This window comes from Xenopus laevis, chromosome 1S (assembly GCF_017654675.1).
Source record: "Xenopus laevis strain J_2021 chromosome 1S, Xenopus_laevis_v10.1, whole genome shotgun sequence".
Taxonomy (NCBI): Eukaryota; Metazoa; Chordata; class Amphibia; order Anura; family Pipidae; genus Xenopus; species Xenopus laevis.
In genome coordinates this window covers 23243524-23265419 of record NC_054372.1, presented here as the reverse complement: position 1 = coordinate 23265419, position 21896 = coordinate 23243524, and the positions used below count along the sequence as shown (strand labels likewise).

At 44.4% G+C, this 21896-nt stretch overlaps 1 protein-coding gene across 3 annotated transcripts in view; it reads right to left on the bottom strand.

Annotated features, from left to right (window-relative positions):
* The window catches only part of pcdh7.S (protocadherin 7 S homeolog), a 575313-nt gene extending 565856 nt beyond the window's left edge, over positions 1–9457 (bottom strand). For 2 of the 3 annotated variants that reach the window (XM_041579416.1, XM_041579415.1), the window contains exon 1: positions 5684–9453. In XM_041579416.1, the coding sequence (XP_041435350.1) occupies positions 5684–8761 (3078 nt within the window). In that variant the 5' untranslated portion in view covers positions 8762–9453. Of the gene's footprint in view, positions 1–5683 lie in introns of all 3 variants that reach the window. The other variant, XM_041579414.1, reaches the window with a different exon arrangement.
* Between the last annotated feature and the right edge of the window lie 12439 nt (positions 9458–21896).

The window sequence follows — 21896 nt, the reverse complement described above, 5'->3', positions numbered from 1 at the left end:
AGCCTGATTTGTGCTTGCTTCTCTCTAAAGGTATAGCTGTTATCTTTTGATATGAACACACACAGACACACACAAACACACAGACACACACAAACACACAAAAACAGAGTAAACAAGCAGCTACTGAACTGACTCACAGAAACCATAATAAAAATAAACAGTTTCACATTACTGCAAAACACATTACTATGGAACATTGTGTATCACTGGCTTTTGTTACAGTCAATAAATGAATAAAAGGATATAAATTAGGGATGCACTGAATCCAGGATTCGGTTTGGGATTCGGCCAGGATTCGGCCTTTTTTAGTATGATTCCGATTTGGTTGAATCCTCCTTGCCAGCCGAACCGAATCCGAATCCTAATTTGCATATGCAAATTAGGGGTGGGGAGGGAAATCATGTGACTTTTTGTCACAAAACAAGGAAGTAAAATTTTTTCCCCTTCCCACCACTAAATTGCACATGCAAATTAGGGTTCGGATTCGGTTCGGTATTCGGCTGAATCTTTCACAAAGGATTCACAAAGGATTCGGGGGTTCGGCTGAATCCAAAATAGTGGATTTGGTGCATCCCTAATATATATATATATATATATATATATATATATATATATATATATATATATATATATATACCGGCTGAATACCAGGTGTAACTGGGAATGAGTACAATGATGTTACATTACTATATAAGACAATTTATTACATATTTGTAACAATGTCTTATATTACATTAACCAAAGGCTAACAAACTGCAGGCCAGGCAGAGCCAAACTTTTACTCGGTACAATTAAACATATTGTATCACTTTATTTTACTTTGAGTGAATGAGAAGTAATTGACACTGTAGACCAGGCACAGGCAATCTGTCACACTGTACAATGTATCATATATGTGTATCACTAAATACAGCGGAATTATATTTCAGACCAAACAGCCACTCTCTCTCACTGGCTATACAGTAACATATATAGTATGTGTATCATTATCACTTCAGCTGTTGTTGTCCCCATGCTGCCCTACTGGTGTGAAGGTGCATAGTCTTATAGTTCTGCATTAGCTGCTGCACAGATGTTTTCCAGCTTACTGTATGTTCCATGATCTGTATTTGTGTTTCTCTAAAGCCACTAGGGAAGCATCATGCAAAAGGACTTCAAGTTTCAGGTGTCCAATATGAAACAAATGTAAATATGGTTCTGTAAGCATGAAAGCACATTTGTACCCAACTGAACTGTAATGAGGTGAGCAACATGGCAGCTCCTAGTTACATGCCTGTGTGTAAAAATTAGGGATGCACCGAATCCAGGATTCAGCCTTTTTCACTCGGATTAGGTTGAATCCTTCTGCACGGCTGAACTAAATCTGGATCCTAATTTTCATATGCACATTAGGGGCGGGGATGAAAATTGATTGACTTTTTGTCACAAAACAAGGAAGTAAAAAATGTTTTCCCCTTCCCACTCTTAATTTGCATATGCAAATTAGGATTCGGTTCGGTATTCGGCCAATTCTATCGTGAAGGATTCGGGGGTTCGGCCTAATCCAAAATAGTGGATTCGGTGCATCCCCAGTAAAAATCAGTATAAATGTGAATATTTACACTACACTGTGCCTGCAGTTAATAGTACTCTCTTATTTTGCAATTAGGAATGTAAAATTACATGTAAATAACCCCTGCTGTATCTATCAGAGCTTGTCAAGCTGCCGGTGTTCACAAAAGTAAAAAATCCAACGTAGGTGCCTGAGGTTGGTTGTTGTGGGATAGTGATCATTAATTAATAAGTATTGTCCCATCCAGGCACTGAATGCTACTAAAACACACTGAATTCCAACTGTGCCATTACATGCTGTCTGTATAACTTCCCATGAACCAGCAGCACAGCCCCAGAGAGAGCAAATATCTCTTTACCAGGCCTTTTACAAGGCAGAGGTGACTAATTACAACAATATTAGCCAAGGCTGCGTTCCTAAAATACACACAGTTAAGAGCCACATTGTTTCCAGTGACAAGAACAAGTTATTCACACCTATTATATCTGAACATGGAAATCAGGGGCCCATTAGGCCAGACACTGTTTGCATTCGTTACAAAGTTCTTCTGCCTTCCCTGCAGTGTTCCAAGTAATATTACATATACTGTATATCTCTTTATAGAGTGAGGAAGATGCAGCGTCAGCTCAACTGGATACCCTGAGCTTCACTTATGTGCTGTGTTTAATAAAGCTTGTTAAATTTAGGAAATTAGCACTTAATTATTTTCAATGAGTATTTACAACTATGCAGAAATGTCCCCAACCAAGAAGGCCCTTGTGGCCCAGTGACTTTGCAGAACTCATCAAGGCTCTGGCAAAAAAAAAAAAATGAAAGTATTCTGTGCCACACATGAGCTGGCCTTCTCTTCTAGTCCTTCCTACATTTTACTTTAGCTTTAAGGGCAGAGACACACGCTCAGGGGCAGATTTATGTAAGGTCGAGGTGAATTTTCGAATGAAAAAAATTCGAATTTTTTGTGTACTTCGACTAGGGAATAGTCCAAATTCGATTTGAATTTAAAAAAAAAAATTGAAAATTCAAATATCGAAATTTATCATGTACCGTCTCTTTAAAAATTCGACTTCAACCATTCGCCATGTAAAACCTGCCGAATTGCTGTTTTAGCCTATGGGGGACCTCCTTGAACCCATTTGGAGTCAATTGGTGGATTTTGAAAAATGCAAAAGAGTTTTTTTTAGGAACAATTTCGAATCGAATTTGATCGAATGCACTATTCATTTGATTCGTACGATTCGAATTCGGCCAAATACGGACCTATTTGATGGAAAACGGACCTATTCGACCAAAAAAAAACCTTTGACTTAATTTCGGTTGGCCTTTTTGAATTCGAATTTCGACTTTTTTTCAATTCTAAGTTCGACCCTTGATAAATATGTCCCTCAGATTCGGGGAGATTTAGTCGCCCAGCGATAAATTGCCTTTTCATTGGACGACTAATCTCCCCGAACTGCCTCCCAATCTAGAATCTAGATCGCCGGCGGGATGGTACTCGGATCGCTTCATTTTCCGAATTCGCCCGAAGTTTCCACGTGAGGCAGTTTCGGCCGACTTCGGAAAACGAAGCGTGCTGATTGCCATCCTGCCGGCAATTTACATTCTAGCCGGCAGGAAGCAGTTTGGGGAGATTAGTTGCCCCGAACAAGAGAAGATTTGTCGCTGGGCAACTAATCTCCACAAATCTGAGCTGTGTGTCTCTGCCTTTAAGGTCCTGCTTATTAACCTTGGGTCACCATATGGTATTGAACTACAACCCCCAACATCCTCTTAGATAGATCAAAGCATTATGGGTGTTGTAGTTCTGAAAAAATCAGGGCAAATGAGGTTAAGAAACAGTACTGAGGCTGATTTACAAGTAAGGGCCATCTCTCAAATGATAATTTATAGCATGTGGTTCCCAGTTCTTCAATTCTGTAATTGCAATATTATTATATATTATATATACACATCATGCCAGAAAAAAAGATTGTGTGTATAATTAATTGTTATTTATTGTGAAACCTCTGTGGTCCTACCTTTCCATTACATGCTGTCTGGCAAAATAAGCAGCAGATACTGATCAACTTTTATAGGAAGGTAGGGACGATGAGCTGTTATTAATACGTATGAACCCCAATAAACATTTTCTCTAATTAAACCGTCCACATCCCAAAATAATTATACCCTAAGCAGGTGCCTGCCTACCTCTAGTTCTGGCCCTGAGCATGAGAAGGGTTAAAGGTGAACTAAACCCTAAAAATGAATATCGCTTAAAATGCCATATTTTATATACTGAACTTATTGCACCAGCCTAAAGTTTCAGCTTGTCAACAGCAGCAATGATCCAGGACTTCAAACTTGTCACAGGGGGTCACCATCTTGGAAAGTGTCTGTGACACTCACATGCTCAGTGGGCTCTGAGCAGCTGTTGAGAAGCTGAGCTTAGGGGTCGTCACTAATTATCCAGCAGAAAATGAGGTTGGCCTGTAATATAAGCTGATGCTACAGGGCTGATTATTAAATGCTGATGCTAATTGCACTGGTTTCTGTGCTGCCATGTAATAATTATCTGTATTAATTATTAATCAGCCATATATTGTGACATTTATTTCTATGTGTACTGTATATTGTGAGTGGGTCCCTAAGCTCAGTAAGTGACAGCAGCACAGAGCATGTGCAGTGAATCAGCAGAAAAGAAGATGGGGAGCTACTGTGGCATCTTTGGAGACACAGATCATTACTGCTAAAGGGCTGTGGTTGCCTTGAGCTGGTACAGAAGCACAAAACATAATGTACAACATTTCTAGCTACTTCTTTAGTTAGGCTTTAGTTCTCCTTTAAGGCTGACTTTTGCAGTGCTTTCAAAGAATTGCAGGATAACCTATTCCCTTGAATTTTATTAATGGATATTTTGACATGACGACTGCTCCTTTACAACGCCGGAAGAATGAAATGGCAGCTTTAAGGGAAGAAAACAGCTATGATGACACCATGCGATTAAGGAACACTGCAGAGGTAGCAGAAGCTTTCCATTAATGGCATCAGCCTGCAGAGGTATTGCAAAGGTTTGCAAATCAACACCCTGTTGTATCCTATTGGCTGCCGCTTCCTTCTTTCAGAGGTAATGCAATAAAGGAGTTTAGAATGAAAGAAGGCGGCTCACCGATTGCTGCATTTATAGGTCCACAGAGGAAATGATTCATTCGCTGAGAGAGAGCGGAGAGGGATATACAATATGCCATAGGGGTTGCTTACAGGTATTTATTACATGATTAGCTTCAGACAAGCCAGTCTCAAATAGGAGCAATGGTGTAAATGGGATACTGCACAAATATATAGAATGTCCTGGTATCCTTGCTCAGAAAGGATAATTACACTGTCACTGTCATATATATAAAAATGTCAGCGTGACATTTACAATTCTCCGACCCAGGAAGCTTAAAACTTTCCAGCTAGAAAACTACAAGTCCCAGAATGCCCCAAAGAAGGATGTTGGGAGGTGCAGCTGACCATCAGCTTAAACTGCCACACGCTGGGGGATTCCCTGCTTCACTTTGGTTCTGGCTGAGCACTTGGTTTCCTTGGCCAATCAAAAACTGTGATACCAGAAACTGAAATACTGCTGGGCCAAAGGCTCAAATCATGTGGCTTATGGGGAAACAAGTGTGCAATGTTGCTGTAGTGTGTAGTTCTACTTTTAAAGCAAAAAAGTCCAATTAAATCATACATTATACACAGTGGTCACATCCCAATCCATGGGTTATGCATCGTTTCATGGGATTAATCAGGAAAAAATTGGGAAGGACCTATTGTTAAGTGAAGAAGTAGCCCAAGTATTAAAAAACTTTATTAGAACATGTATAAGCCTAACGCATTTCATGCCTAGGTGGGCACTTAAACATAGGCTCATGCCTATGAGTGAGGGTCCACCTAGGCACGAAATGCATTAGCTTATACATGTACCAATAATAGTTTTTAACTTTTAATAATAATACTGGGGCTACTTCTTCACTCAACAGTAGGTACTTCCCGATTTTGCCGGATTTACATACAGTATGGGGCAAATAAATGGAAAGGGGTTGTGTAAGACTGGGGTCATACATGCACCATACATTTCATACATAGCATGTACATTTTAGTGGCATGGCTTACCTGTTTGCTGTACTTGTTATTGGTTTGACTATACTCAGAACAGTGATCTGATCCAATCGAGATGTTGTCTCCAGCTCCTACAAAAGTATTGGCCGGGGGTAAGTCTTGCACAGCCTGGTGTTTTTTGCCAGCAGTAGGTGACTGGGGGTGGAGCTGTACTGTGGGCAACGGGGAGCTGGATTTGTAATGCCTGGCGAGATCAGGACTACCTGGACCTCCATTGACAGTTCTGTACATTCCCATGCTGGGGCTGTCCGACAGTTTCTCATTGACACTGTCATATCTCTGTCCATTTGGCTTGGAAGCCTCAACTGTCACTATGCTGCTGTACAGGGGCTGCTTGGATTTTTTGTTTTTCTTGTCCTTTTTGGGCTTTTTAGACTTATCGTGCTGCTGGGGGGTGAAGAAGTCCTCGTGGTCCTTTTTGCCGGCTTCGTAGCCATTCTTGCTTTTGGCTCTGCAATATCGTGCCATGACCACCACTAGTATGATCAGAATGACAGTCATGATGCCAGCCACCACTCCTATGACTATGCTCAGTCTCTGCTTGCTCATGTCATAACTGGGGTCTCCAGCGATATCCTGGGTTAGTGGGACGTGCAAACTTCTGGCAATTTGGGAATCGACCACGGTGGCGTTGGAGATGGTTTCATTGACAAACACGTGCACCAGGGCTACTGTAGACTGGGGGGGTTGCCCGCTATCATTCACTTGCACTACTAGCCGGTGCAGCCCATAATGCTTAGAGGTGAGCTTGCCAACCAAAGACACCACTCCGCTGGTGGAGTCAATTTCGAAGAGCTTAAAGGGATTCCCCCCTACGATGCTGTAGTTGAGATCAGCATTGACCCCATTGTCACTGTCGGTTGCCACTACAGAAGCCACCACAGTTCTCACGTTGCTGGCAGGGGACAGCACAGCATAGGAAGTGTTAATTGGGAAACTAATGGAAGGGGCATTGTCGTTCTCATCCATGACAAACAGGGACACGGTGGCTGTGGCTGATCTGGGAGGGTCTCCACCATCTACTGCTTTCACCCTAAACGTGTAGCTGGTCTGGTGTTCCCTGTCAAAGGAGACGGTGGAGTAGATGGTCCCCGTTTCGTTCTCTATGGAGAAGATATCGCTGTCCTCCTCGATAAATAAACTCATCTCAGCATTGCGACCTTTGTCCGAGTCCATCACGGTCACCATTCCCACGGGGCTGTTGGGCTGCAAGTTTTCCTTCACGTAGAAAGTGAACACGTCCTGCATGAACTTGGGCTCGTTGTCGTTTCTGTCGGCCACTCGCACCGCCACCGAGGTCGCCCCCTGCAGAACGGGGATGCCCTTGTCTTTGGCGACCACTCTGAACTCGTAGCTGTCCGTCTGCTCCCGGTCCAGGATGATATTGACGGTGATATCGCCGGTGTCGGGGTGAATGGAGAAGATCCCGTCCATAGGAGGCTCCAGGGAATAAGCGATCTCGGCGTTTTTGCCGCTGTCGGCATCCGTCGCCAGGACCGTGGCCACTCGCTCTCCCAGTACGTTGTTCTCAGGGAAAGCCACTTCCACCGCCGCTTGGCTGAACACCGGGGGGTTGTCGTTTATGTCGCCCACTTTGACGGTCAGGGAGTTGTTGCTGGACAGGCTGGGGCTCCCCGAATCCACGGCCACGATGATGACATTGTATTCCTTAACGTTCTCATAGTCCAGGGGGGCCGAGGTGTGCAGGAAATACTTCTTCTTGTTCTGCTCCCCCTCCCCGTCACTCGCCGGTTTCAGCTGGAACGGGACGTCGCCGACTACAGTGCACGTGACCACTCCGTTCTCCCCCTGGTCCCTGTCGGACACCTGCACCAGAGCTACAGGGGTATCTACCAGCACATCCTCGGCCACATTGGCCATTCCGTCCTTCACTGGGATCCTGCCGATCTTCCTGATGTCTATGAGGGGCACGTTATCATTCTCATCCTTTATATTCAGCACCACCGTGGCCTTGTCGGTTTTGGGGGGCTGCCCCCTGTCTCTGGCCATGACGGTGAATCTCAGCTGATTGACTTCCTCCCGGTCTATCCGGTGCAGGACGCTGAGCCAACCGGAGTTCTCGTCCAGCCTGAGAAGTCTCCTCACCGACTCGGTCGCTGCCCCGAACACGTACTCGATCTGACCATTCACCCCTACGTCGTAGTCGGCGGCTCTGAGCTGCAGGATAGGGGTGCCCGGGGCGCTATTTTCCGCCAGGTCGGCCTCGTACACGCTCTTCTCGAACCGGGGGCTGTTGTCGTTGACATCGGTGATGAGGACCCTGAGAATGGACTGGGACGATCGAGGAGGTTCCCCCCCATCTCTTACCCGCAGGGTGAGCTCATAGGAATCCCTCTGCTCCCGGTCCAGCGGTCCCTTAACAATAAGCTGCGGCTGCTTCTCCCCATCCGAGGTGTCGGCGACTTGTAGCTCAAACACGCTGCTCCTGCCGTCCGACTCCATCCTCCTCTTGCCACTCTCTGGCGCCCCCCTTCGGCCGGACAAATACAGACTCTCCCCGGCGTCCTGGATCAGCTCGTAGCGTTCAATCCCGTTGCGACCGAAGTCGCGGTCGGTGGCGGTGGGCAGAAGATACAGAGTCCCCACGGGCCGGTTCTCCTCCACGGTCAGAGTGAGCACGGGGGACGGGAAGGTCGGGGTGTTATCGTTAATGTCCAGGATGATCACTCTGCCCTCGAACAGCTCCACCCAGCTCTGCGCCGGCCCGATCACCGACACCTCGAAGTCTATGAAACACTCGTTCTCGTCGAAGATCATCTGACACTGCGGCAGCTTCTCCCGGTCTATCCGGCGCTCCGTGGTGCTCAGTTCCCCGGTCACGTTGTCGATCTTAAAGTAATCGGAACCGGACTCCAGGCTGAAGGTCACGTCCCCGGAGCTTTTCACTATCCCGATCTCTTTGGCCACGTTACCGATCCGCACATCGGCCGGTCCTTCCTCGGCGATCCGGTACTTGAGCAGCTGTTTGGTGGCGGCCACAGTCAGTGAAATGTGAAGCAGCAGCAGCAGCCACGAGCTCCAGCGACTCTGTGTCCCCTCAGTCCTCATCATTCCCTGCACTGGACTCAACTGCACGTACCGCCGCTTCTCTGTCTCTGTCTCGGCTCTCCGCTCGCTGCAACTTTAGTCGCTCATCCCTGCGACTTGGCGCGACTCTCTTGCTACAGTTCCCGGGACTGAAAGAAGTCACAGCCGTTTCCCACGTCCGACAGCCACAACTGATTCCTCTGCTGCCAAGCAAGTCAGATCTGACAGAGCAACTGCCTCGCTTTTTTTTCGCTTTTTTTTATTCCAGAATAAACCAAAGATCCATCAGAGATTCCCCGACCCCGTGGGTCAATGTTAATAATCAGTCCCTGGGGCTGCACAAAGTTCCTCCCGAATGGGCTCCTCCAGTGCTGAGGGACAGCTCCAAGTTGCTCGCGGTGCAGCCGCAGTCGCTGTTACCTGCGATCCTACTGCATGTGTTGTTATTAAAGCAGCAGCAGCAGCAGCAGCAGCAGCAGCAGGAATATGTATCTGCAGCCCTGAGCGCGATTCACAAATGATATTGCAGAGTCTCTCCCCTCGCTCTTCCCCCTTCTCTCTCTCTCCTCCCCCTCTCCCCGCTGCTCTTGTCCCAATGCAGGTAACAGGAGCTCCACTTGATCCGGCAGTTCACAGGTTACACACAGACTCGGTGCTGGGGGTGGTGGTCGCCGGTGGGTGGGGAGGTTACATGCAACCCCCGCCGCAAATGAATGAAAAGAGAATCCCGAGGTGTGTGCGCAGGGGCGATCCTGGTAATTTTGCTGCCTGAGGCGACCTTCCTTTTGCTGCCCCCACCCCTCTCCACGGCACTCACCTCTGTAGTGCCCGAGGGGGTCGGGGGCAGTCCAGGTTGCACCGGAGGGGTCGGTGGTGGTCCACAACGCTAGTGCATAGAATGCGATTGTACTCTCTGCACTAGAAGAGCCAAATTTCCGGGTTGAAAAGCGGAAATTTGGCTCTTAGTTGCCAGGAGAGCCATTTTTGCTGCCCCTGGAAAACAGGGGGGCGCTGCTGCCTGAGGCGAGTGCCTCAACTCGCCTCATTGGTGGAGTGCCCCTGTGTGTGCGGTGCTATTTGATTACACGAGTCCTATAATAATACCCAGCGCTCAGGCGCGTTTATCAGCGATCAGTACAGGTGCCGGACAGACGGGCTTATTATTGGAGATAAGGGGGGTCTGGCTTGTCTCTGAGCAGCAAGTTTTGTCCTAAATCATCGGAAGACGCAGCAGTCGCTCGGCGGCAGGGAATATAAAGGAGCAGACGTTTCCCTGTACAAATCCTGATGCGACTGCTGCAGCCAGCCTATAATAGTACTATGGACAGTCTGCTTTAAACTGCTACAGGGATTGGGACCGGCTGCTGCGGCTCAACTACAATTCCCTGCTCCTTCCTATTAAGGGTGACAGGAGGTGGAGCTGAGCCAAAAGCTATAGGAATGCTGCACGTCGGACATCCCAGATGCAATAGCCATTCTGTTAACTCATCCTACCCCGGATCACATGGAAGGACTGCATTACTAATTCATAACTAACGAGTCATTATCCTTCCACCTGCACAGCCTCCACTCTCCGACTCCCTGCACCATGTCGAGGGAGGGGGGTTACTGGGAGTTAAATTGAGACAAAAAGGCAAAATGGATGCAAATTGCCAGTAGCATGCAGGCAGCAGCACTATCAATTAGTATCTAATAACAAGGGCAATGAAAGTAAGGGGAGAAAAATATACTCACAGTTCACCCCAGTCCACCATCAACATGTAACAGCAGCCAAAAATTGTGAGTTTGGGGGCATGAGTAAGTGGCACGAAACGTGTCAGGCCTTCAGTCCCCACACAGTCTTCCACATGCGCTTTAACTCCCAGTACCTGCAGGCTGCAGCCAAAAATTGTGTATTTTTCACCAAAAAGTAATGACCAAAAATTCAAACTATTTATTAGGACATACATGTGAAGGCCTGACGCATTCCGTGGCTGTTGGGGGCATGAGTAAGTGACATATAATGCAGCAGGCCTCCAGTCCCCACATGAACAAACTGCAACCCACTGTCTTCCGCATGCGCTTTAACTCCCAGTACCTGCAGCCAATAATTGTGTGTTTTTCACCAAAAAGTAATGACCAAAACTTCAAACTATTTATTAGGACATACATGTGAAGGCCTGACGCATTCCGTGCCTGTTGGGGGGCATGAGTAAGTGACACATAATGCGTCAGGCCTTCAGTCCCCACATGAACAAACTGCAACCCACTGTCTTCCACATGCGCTTTAACTCCCTGTACCCCGAGCCAAAAATTGTGCATTTTTCTCCAAAAAGTAATGACCAAAATGTGACTAAAAATTCAATCCATTTATTATGACATACAGATGAAGGCCTGACGCGTTTCATGCCTGTTGGGGGCATGAGTAAGTGGCACGAAACATGTCAGACCTTCACTTGTATGTCCTCATAAATGGTTTGAATTTTTAATCACATTTTGGTCATTACTTTTTTTAGAAAAACGCACAATTTTTGGTACGGAGAGTTAAGGCGCATATGGAAGACAGTGGGTTGCAGTTTGTTTATGTGGGGACTAAAGGCCTGATGCATTTCATGCCACTTACTCATGCCCCCAACAGGCCGAATCGCAATATGTCCTGATAAATGGGTTGAATTTTTAATCACATTTTGGTCATTACTTTTTAGGCCTGATGCATTTCATGCCACTTACTCATGCCCCCAACAGGCACGAATCGCAATATGTCCTAATAAATGGTTTGAATTTTTAATCACATTTTGGTCATTACTTTTTAGAAAAAAATGCACAATTTTTGGTACGGAGAGTTAAGGCGCATGTGGAAGACAGTGGGTTGACGTTTGTTTATGTGGGGACTGAAGGCCTGATGCATTTCATGCCACTTACTCACACCCCCAACAGGCACGAATCGCATCAGGCCTTCACCTGTATGTCCTAATAAATAGTTTGAATTTTTAATCACATTTTGGTCATTACTTTTTGGGAAAAAAAAGCACAATTTCTGGCTGCAGGTACTGGGAGTTAAAGCACATGTGGAAGACAGTGGGTTGCAGTTTGTCTATGGGGGGAGTAGGTATGTGTTTAAAGCAGGGGTAGTGTTGGGTGCTTGCAAGTGGGACAGAGACTTCATAGAAAGAAGGCCAATGGATTGAAGGAGGTCACTGGCACCCCAAAGTTTATCAGATGCGACAAAGCAGGGCCATGGCCCAGGAGACAAATGGATGTCGCATCTGAAGTTCAGATTGATTTGCCCCTGAACACATTTGTTTTATCCATATTTATTCATATTACAGGTCGTGTGCAATAGTGTGCATTTAGGTAGCAATGTACACCTGCGATTTTGTCTGTATATGAAAGCACGTGTGTGTGTGTCCCAGTCTGGCCGAGACAGGGAGTGTGTGTGTGCGATTTATTCGGAAAAGTATGACTGAGACAGAAGTTTTACAGGAGACACAGACTAATTCCCCCACTCTCTCCAATCCTGAAAAATAATAGCCGTGAACAATCTACGCAGGGAAGTGGCAGCAGCAGAGCCAGTGTGGCAGTTAGTGCTTATGACGGCAAATAGCGATGTCTAAAGTGAGTTCAGCTTCACCCCAAAGGCACATTTTTTTCCAGTCTTCTCATATATTGACCTGCCCATGAGAAATCATGATGTGAGAGCTAGTGAGGGGCGAATTTGTCCCTTTTCGCTTCGTTGGAACAATTTGCGAATTTACAGCGAAAAAAATGCAAAACCCGAATAATGACGCCCGTGTCAATTCTGCCGTTCACGTCAATTTTGACGATGGCGCTAAAGTCAACTGGCGCCCGAATAATGTTGAGGCGCCACGTCCAAAAATGTTTTAATCGCCGGCAGTTTTGTGAATTTATTCGCCGGTGGCGAAATGCAGAAATTCACTGTGAATTTGCGCCTGGCGAATGTATTTGCCCATCACTAGTGAGAGCGCCAGGTCTGGAGTCTGGACTGAAAATCAAAATAGGCCCTGGCATTTCAGTTTCCCAGAGACCCAATCAGCCCACACAGAGGCCCAAACAGCCTCCACCAGCCCACTAAATACTGACTTTCTATGGCACCTTATAGCAGCCCCTCTGGCATTTGCCAGAACCCACAGATTGCCAGTCCGGGCCTGGAGAGCGCCAATTGAGTCCCCTGTCCCAGAGAAACAGTGGCCCCTGCCTCCCTCCCTGCCTAATGGACTCTCCCTCCCTGCCTGACTAATGGAATCCCCCTCCCTCACTCGCTCAGACACTGCTCGCCTTTATATCTGCAGCATCAGCTCACAGCCCTGGCGCATGCGCGCTCGCTACCACCGCAGTACAGGAGCAGAGGAGGAGGAGGAGGTGGCGGCTGAGAGAAGAGAGTGGGGTCGTCACTTTTTACGGCGGGTTAAGTGGGTTTAATACAAAACCTCCATTAGATTTTTAAAGCGGCTAAAGTGATGAGAATCGGCCGATCCCTGTTGCAGCTCCAGTGGCTGCTTTGCTGCGGCGATGTCTGTGCCAGGAGTAGTCTGCAGTGCGGGAATCATGTTCTGCCAACGGGAGATCCCCCTCCTGCTCACACCCACTCATACCCACTCATGATAAGGGCCCTTCAGTGGATCATTAGCCCCACCCACACCTCTTCTTCACTGGGGCAAGTTTGCTGCTTCTGTCGCTGTCGGCCGCTTTGCGTGGGAGTCAGGGCGCTCTCTCCTCTTCTATTTATTTGTCTCTTCAGTTCTTTCTGGGCAATTTCCCTGTGACTGATCCTCTGATAAACAACCCCCCCCCAGCGCCGCTGCAAGTGTCTATATAACACTAAAGATGTTTCCTTGTGTTGTGTCCTGTCTATGCGCCTCCTCTAGCCAACACGGGGGACCCCAGGGACAGACACATGTTTCTGATTGTTGTGCAATTTATTGCCCTTATCGCTGCACAAGGAGAGACACTTTGCCACAAGACAGAAATTAAATCTTCCACCCTCAGTTACATCCCTGATAATGTGGAAACACACTCATTATGTTGAACCTGCAGTGCACACTGAAGTAGGAGCACAACCATACACATATCTGCCTATAAAATGGGAATATTCTCAGTCACACAGTCACATTATACAAATTACACACATTCATATATCCTCATATTGTGTTCTGACCATATAGAATGGCCCTTGATATTGTGACACATACTGAACCCCTCGAATGCCGGGGAACACTGAAGCACACACACAAAACACCGATTCCACAATATTGACAGGCACACAAACCTACCTGAAATATAAATGTTTACATATATTCTTGCATCAAGTACTCAATGTAATGCAGGCAGCCCCTGGGGTTGCCATCTGGCTGGAATTTTACTGGCCTGGCCGGTAAAAATGATGGTTAATCCTAATGTTATTAATAGGGAAAAAAGATATAGGAAGGCTGGTTATTTTTTTTCAATTAAAGATGGCAACCCTACCTACAACAATACATATTCACTACAGGGGTATAAACATGCGCTCTTGCCTTGTGGGAGCACATACACATAGGGTTGCCACCTGGCCAGAAAAATGATGGCTGATCCCAATGTTATCAATAGGGAAAAAAGATAAATATATAGCAACCCTACATACACACTAAATTGTGGTCACATAACACACACACGTGGCTCTGCAAAGTGATCAGGTTGCACATACACCCACTCATATAGATCAGCACACTAATTATACAAACCCACACTCACACAAGAAAACACACCCCTGATTTGTGAGTAAACAAACACATATTTGAAATGTAAATACACACAGGGCCACCACAAAGCCAGCTGACCCTCTGGCACCTGTAGGGGGGGGGTTGTGTCCCCCTATAATTTTACTGAGTAATATCCCCCTGTCTGAGATACATATATAGTGTATAAAGTACCCCCTCTTGTAAATTATAAGGATATTATAAGTTACCAATGAGTTTCATGACCATATAAAAGCACGAGGCCGAAGGCTGCGTGTTTTTATACATGGAACTCTGAGGTTACTTCTAATATCCTCATATTTTGCAACAGGGGGTACTTTATTTATTATAATACACAAGTTTCAGTGAGTCATGTGACAGAAATGACATCACTACTCACCATTTATAACTGATGACATCAGAACTCACCGCTTATAAGGATATCATTTACAGGATATTCATGGCTTTTGTGTATTTTATATATATATATATATATATATATATATATATATATAGATAGATAGATAGATAGATAGATAGATAGATATAGATATATATATAGATATATATATAGATATATATATATATAGATATATATATATATAGATATATATATATAGATATATATATATATATATATATATATATATATATATATATATATATATATATATATATATATATATATATAGAGCACTTCACAAGCATGGATACACATACACATGCATTCTAAATTCTTACTGATATGGTTGGGGAACGGGGATTAATACTGGATTAATATTATACACATTCGGGTATGTGTATCTAAAGGCAGGACATTAAAAGTTATTCTTCCCATAATAAAATGCTGGTGTTTAATTCCTAGCAGGCTATAGTGTGTGACTATGTTATTGCCAGCCCCAGAGTAGGTAAACACCTAGAGATTCCCCCCCAGATCTGCAATTTAACATGGAACAAGAAAAGCTGAAGAGTCTGGAAGAAATTGTCTTTATTTTTGTGTGCGAGGCATAACTCCTGGAAGGCTGTCCCTATCTCTAGGAGCTGGGGAGCGTATAAAAGATTCCTTTCTCTCTCTGCTATCTAGTTAATAAACAGCACAGTGGCTGCGGACAAGCCAAATCAATAATGTATATGAGAAACGGATCCCCCTCCTATAGTTTTGCAGTTCAGGAGGTCAGCCCTAGGCAGAGTGGGAAACCAAGATGCCTGGTACCCAGTGCTTGTCACTGATAGCTCTGCAGTGTGATGGGCAGGACTACCAGTCAATATTCTTCTTTATATTAAGGATCAAAGCAGCTGACAAGGGATCTTTTGTTTCTTTTGGCACCCAGTTCACTGGAATCCCCAACAGCCCTTAACTCTTGATAGCATATCAATGTCTCAGGCACCCAGTGGGTGCTACAAAAGGAGTATAAGATTAACTCCCAGTAACCCAGTGCCATACAGGTAAAACCCTGCATTGTGCCATGTTGCATTTCTCTCCTGCAAGCTGAATCTCCTTCACACTGCCTGGCTTGCTCTCCTCCTCTCTCTCTCAGTGAAGGTAACCCCTCTCTCCAGGCGTGGGAATGGTGCAGACGTGCCGTGCATACTGGAGGAGGAGAACAGATGACTTGGTAATCATGCAGTGACTTGAAAACGTGCTGCTTTTACTACTTTCCCAGCCCCCTAGCAGGGCTTCCACTGTTCTTCCCCAGCAGCCAGGGCAGGGCTGGACAAAGGTGTGGTGGTCTTGGTGGGGGTGTTTTAACATATAAAGTATTTTTATCCATATTATTATAAAGAATTTATTCAAAGAGGCTGCATCAGTATGAGCTAATCAGTATGCGCAGTGCATAGCCAGTCCTGCTTTATCTGGCAATTAGCCATTGTTATTTTATATTATTAGGCTCTTTATTCTGCAGGGTCCAATACCAAGGTACCATATAAAGATATGGGCTTGCTGGGAGAAACTTGTCCGTCACCCATAGATCCTGCAGATTCATTCCTTTGGATGACTTGCTGCATCACATGGAAAGGATAAGGAATACTGTAAGAATAACCTCATCATCTGCATTACTTTGGATACTATCAGGTAGTTCCTACTACTGCCATTGCAAAATGTTTTTGAGGCAAAGGGGCTTTTTTTTTAGTAAGTAACAGTGCACTAGCGAGCTGTTGGGTAATGCTGGGAGTTGTAGTCTAGCAACGACTGTTTGATGTAATTGATCCTGCCTAAAAGGAACCAAGTATTCCTACAAACATGAGGCCCCTTTTCCCATATCCAACTCTGGTGGCATGGCAAGGAGTAACTGTTTCAGTAAAGTCACATGGCTACTTTAAATGGCCGGGGTTAAAGGACAAATTCTAAGCTGTACCTTTGTAGGTATCAATGTTTTTTCTCTTTTCCTTTGTGTTGCAGACTGCTGGATAGCAATGGAATATATTGTACCTTGCAGCATATTAGTAAGGCCTGTTTAAAGCTGGTGTGCATTAAAGGGATCCTGTCATCGGAAAACATGTATTTTTAAAAAACGCATCAGTTAATAGTGCTACTCCAGCAGAATTCTGCACTGAAATCCATTTCTCAAAAGAGCCAACAGTTTTTTTATATTCAATTTTGAAATCTGACATGGGCTAGACATTTTGTCAATTTCCCAGCTGCCCCTGGTCATGTGACTTGTGCCTGTACTTTAGGAGAGACATGCTTTCTGGCAGGCTGCTGTTTTTCCCTTCTCAATGTAACTGAATGTGTCTCAGTGGGACATGGGTTTTTACTATTGAGTGTTGTTCTTAGATCTACCAGGCAGCTGTTATCTTGTGTTAGGGAGCTGCTATCTGGTTACCTACCTGTAGGGAGGGGGGGTGATATCACTCCAACTTGCAGTACAGCAGTAAAGAGTGATTGAATTTTATCAGAGCACAAGTCACATGACTAAGGGCAGCTGGGAAACTGACAATATGTCTAGCCCCATGTCAGATTTCAAAATTGAATATAAAAAAATCTATTTGCTCTTTTGAGAAATGGATTTAAGTGCAGAATTCTGCTGGAGCAGCACTATTAACTGATTCATTTTGATTTTTTTTTTTCCCCATGACAGTATCCATTTAAGCCCAAAGTCTAGGACAAAAACCTTTCTATAGCAGTGACCTATTACTGCAGTCAGATTGGCAAGTGTCAGCTGAGACACAGGGTATGCTCTGGGCAGACTAACGTGTGTTGTTCTGAAACTGGCATGTACCATCAGGCCCGGATTGGCCGGATCTGTGGGTTCTGGAAAATACCAGAGGGGCTGCTGTAAGATGCCACTATGTAATGGGCTGGTGGGGGAGTCTTTGGGTCTCTCTGTAATTGGAATGCCAGGGCCTATTTTGATTCCCAGTCCAGACCTGTGTACCATAATGCATTGCAGAAAATTGTATGAGGTTTCCTATAATGCCACCCAGTGTCTAACCAAGGACGTGTGTGTAGCTTGATCCTATCCAGGTTCCTGACCAACTTAATTAATATTGTGGCGTAGACCTTTAATTTGGTTATAGATGGGAAGATCTCTGGCAGTTTGGTTACACATACTGTTAGCCAAATTGAACACAGGCCAAATCTGCTTCCATTTGCTCGATTTCTTTCTCTGTACAGGACATTTAGAAATGTAAATTAAATTTAAACTGAATGAAAGACAATTCTCTTGTTGAAAGTGAGCTTGCACCAATGGAACACTGATGTTACAGAGTAAGTTAGTTTGAAAAAAGACACCCGTCCATCAAGTTCAACCTTTTAAGTCTATATATATAACCTGCCTAACTGCTAGTTGATCCAGAGGAAGGCAAATAACCCCATTTGAAGCCTCTCCAATGTGCATCCGAGGGGGAAAAATTAATTCCAGACTCCAAAACGGCAATTGGTCTAGTCCTGGATGTTACAAAAAATGGTATCATAACAGGTAAGGGAGAAGAGCCCAGGGCAGCTTATTTATAGATGATTTATAGTGAATATAAAAAGTAACCACCTTGCAAGTCTCTACGTTTTATTGCCGTAAAACATTGAAACATAGTTGTCTTTTGACACTGATGAACAGAAAACGACCCAAACATCTCTGCAAAGGGATTTCAATTAATTGCAAGGGGAAAACACAAAATAACGGATTATGACTGATTACACCCCCTTTAATATCACACCTAAATCATCACCGGTGCAGACAGTTCTTTTCTAAAGTCACATCATTAGTTAAATGAAGATCATTTATATGTTGTCAAGGACCTTCAAGTGATCTTGTGTAGATGTGAATTGACTGACAAAGTCAGGGGATGGATACATTATCATCATCATGTAATTATATAGTGCCAGCAAGTTAAGCAGTGCTTTACACAAATTTATTATGAACGGGGGTCTTACAATAATTTAGCAAATAAGGGTTACAGAGTTAAAAAAATAGGATCCTACATGCAAGCGCTAACAATCTAAAAAAAATAAGAATGTGACCCTTGAAGTTCAGTTATATCAGAAATGGAAAGCGTAACACCCAAAAGGCACTACAATTTGCCCAGGAGCAGTAACCCATAGCAACCAATAAGATGTTTGTTTTTAAACAGGTGACTGGAATAAGCTATCTGCTGATTGGTTAATATGGGTTACTGCTGCTGAACAAACTTATTACCTAAAGGCTTCTGTGTTACTGAAGAGGGAGGCCACCAAGTGACCTGAGGCAACTCTGTTGGAGTTACAAGGCTGAGATTGGGTAGACTATGTATACCACTGTTGCCCAGGTGCTTCACCACTTGCAGCTTGGCAAAAAGCTACTTTTAACTTAAATTTACATGATGTTTCACCTACAAGCTGCCAGAAGGCATGTGGGAGACTCTGAAGTCAGCTGGAAGAAGGTTTTGTGGTTTGATGAGACTAAAATGGAACTATCAGACTAAAGGCCACATTTGGTATAAGCCAAACAATGCAAATTATTATAAACACATCATCCTAATCACAAAGTATGTCGGTGGTGGCATCATGCTTTGGGGGATGCTTCTTTACAGCAGACCCTGGGAGGCTTGTGAGGGTAGAACAAATGAAACAAAATACAAGAGAAAAACCTGATGCAGTCTGCAAGAAACCTGAGCCTTGGGTAGAGTAGCCACCTTTTTCTTCAGGCCTTACCTAAGGTGGTTACCATGTTGGAGGGGGTGGAGGCGGGACAGAGAGGGGGTGGGGTTGTGCAATTTGGGGATGAGATTGTGGCATTTAGAGGGCGGGATTGTGACATTTTGGGGTGGAGTCATGACATTCTGGGGGCTGGCTCTGTGAAGAAAAGACAGTTGCACTAATGTTTAGTTGAGTAGGCAGAGTTTAGGCAAGCAGGGAGAGGACTTTGGGGCAGGCAGAAGGTGGGCTGATGGTGGACCAATTAGGTATTCTAAACTTTCTGGCAAATACTATGGGTAAGTGAATACATTGACTGATACTTTACCCGCTAGGCAGGTGAAATACCAGCTGGGTGGTAACCCTAGTCTTGGGAGTAGATTTATCTTCCATTAAGACAATGAGACCAAGAATAAACACAATGTTAATGTCCTTGAATAGCCAAGTCCAGCTCTCAATCCAGTGGAGACTTTGTCTCTGGATAAAGGCTGTTCCCTCACGATCCTCATGCAACCGGATAGAGCTTGAACAGTTCTGTACATGGGAATAGCAGTGTCCAGATATGCCCACAGAGTCTCAAGGCTGGAATTGCTTAAAGGGGGGTCAATTCGCTATTTGGGGTTGTTTTTCATGGTTATTCATGAATACAACGTTGCATAGATCTGTTTTCACTTTGATATGAAAGAGTCTATTTCTGTTGATCAGTGTAATAAAAATGAATCAACCATTTCCATGTTGTTCTATGACAATAAAACATGACAAGGGGTTTAATACTATTTATAGGGACAGGTATTGCTCAGGACAATGGATTGGGCAGGGAAGGAGGATTCTGCAGAATGGTCCAACATTAAATCAACAGTAATTATTTTGCATCAGCCCGCGAGGGTCTCCAGTGGCCTTCTGGCCAGTCAGCCTTTTGGCCTTGCACACAGGCGTCAGTTTGCAGTTGTTGCAATAGTTAATCACTGCAGGGAAGCATTCCAAAGCAAGATCAATAGCCCACTGAGGGATCAGAAACGCTGCGGATTGTGAGCTGAGTAAGTCACCTGCAAACTCAGTGGCCGTCAATGAATTAGTGACATTATTTTAGCACAGGGTGTTAAATAGGAAATTCCAGCTTTTGGCCAACAGGAGTAAATTTTGCTCCCATTGATATTTTTCTTTGTTTATGCAATGCCATTTGTAAGCGCTCACTGCAGGCAGGGACCTTCTTTCCCTGAACATGGCACGACAACTCTGTATATTTATGCTTATTTATTTTACTTTTCATAAGGCTTGTTCTCCCTATGTGCCCTTTTGCACACTGTAAGTTAGTGCTGCGTATCCCTGTAGTGCATTATAAGTAAAGCTATTCATTCATACATACAAATATCAGATAGCAAGCAATTTGTCTATGGCGCAATGGTACCGCGACAAATTTATTATCAAATGTTCATTCATGATTAAAAATAATTATGTTCAGGGTCGGACTGGAAATTAATGCTGTGACATCAAAATAAACCCAAACCCCTTGTGAGGCAACACCCTACTCCTATTAACCAGGACAGCAGCACCTAGGGATATGTCCCTAGTGATGTACCACCGATGCTTTCATCCATGCATAAGAGTGTGCATGTCTCTTTAAGTTATAAACGGCACATTGTGATGAAGTTAAAGGATGCAGTATTTTCATGGAGAGAAGTGCACTCTGGGTCACTCTGGAACTCAGTATCTACAGTATCTGTCTTGTTACGGCAAATATATGACGGTGTCAGTGTGTGTACAACTATAGGGACCCTTGTCCAGTGCATGGAGTGGTGGTGGCGAATACATTCATTTTGTAATACATGTACATTATATACAGGAATACTGTAACTGACCTCTGCCAAATGTGAGTGACAACGTTTAGAGCATTAGGGTATTGTATTTTAAAATAGATTCCAAAAAGTATTATACTATGGACAAACGTGCCCTATGGGTTTGTTTATTACAGTAAACTATATTAAATTATAAAAAAAACAAATATATAGCCTTATATAAGATTAAAAAATAAATACAGGTCAGCTTTGTGCTTTCTGCATTCTTTGTGATTGCCAGCTATATCTCGGCTCGGAGGATTTACACAGCATTCCTTCTTGGGTGCATGCCCGTTACTAAGCTTAATTCATCTAATAGCAATTCTCCACATTGTCTATGGCCATTGATATCAATTGGTTTCTCCAGAAGGCTGCAAGCCCTTGGGACACTGGTAATGGGGAGTTTAGCCGATGGCTGCTGTGACCTTTTCACAGTGGTTGATCTCAAGGGCTTCTAACCAGCTAAAGTTGCACATATCTCTAATTAACATGTAATTAACAAT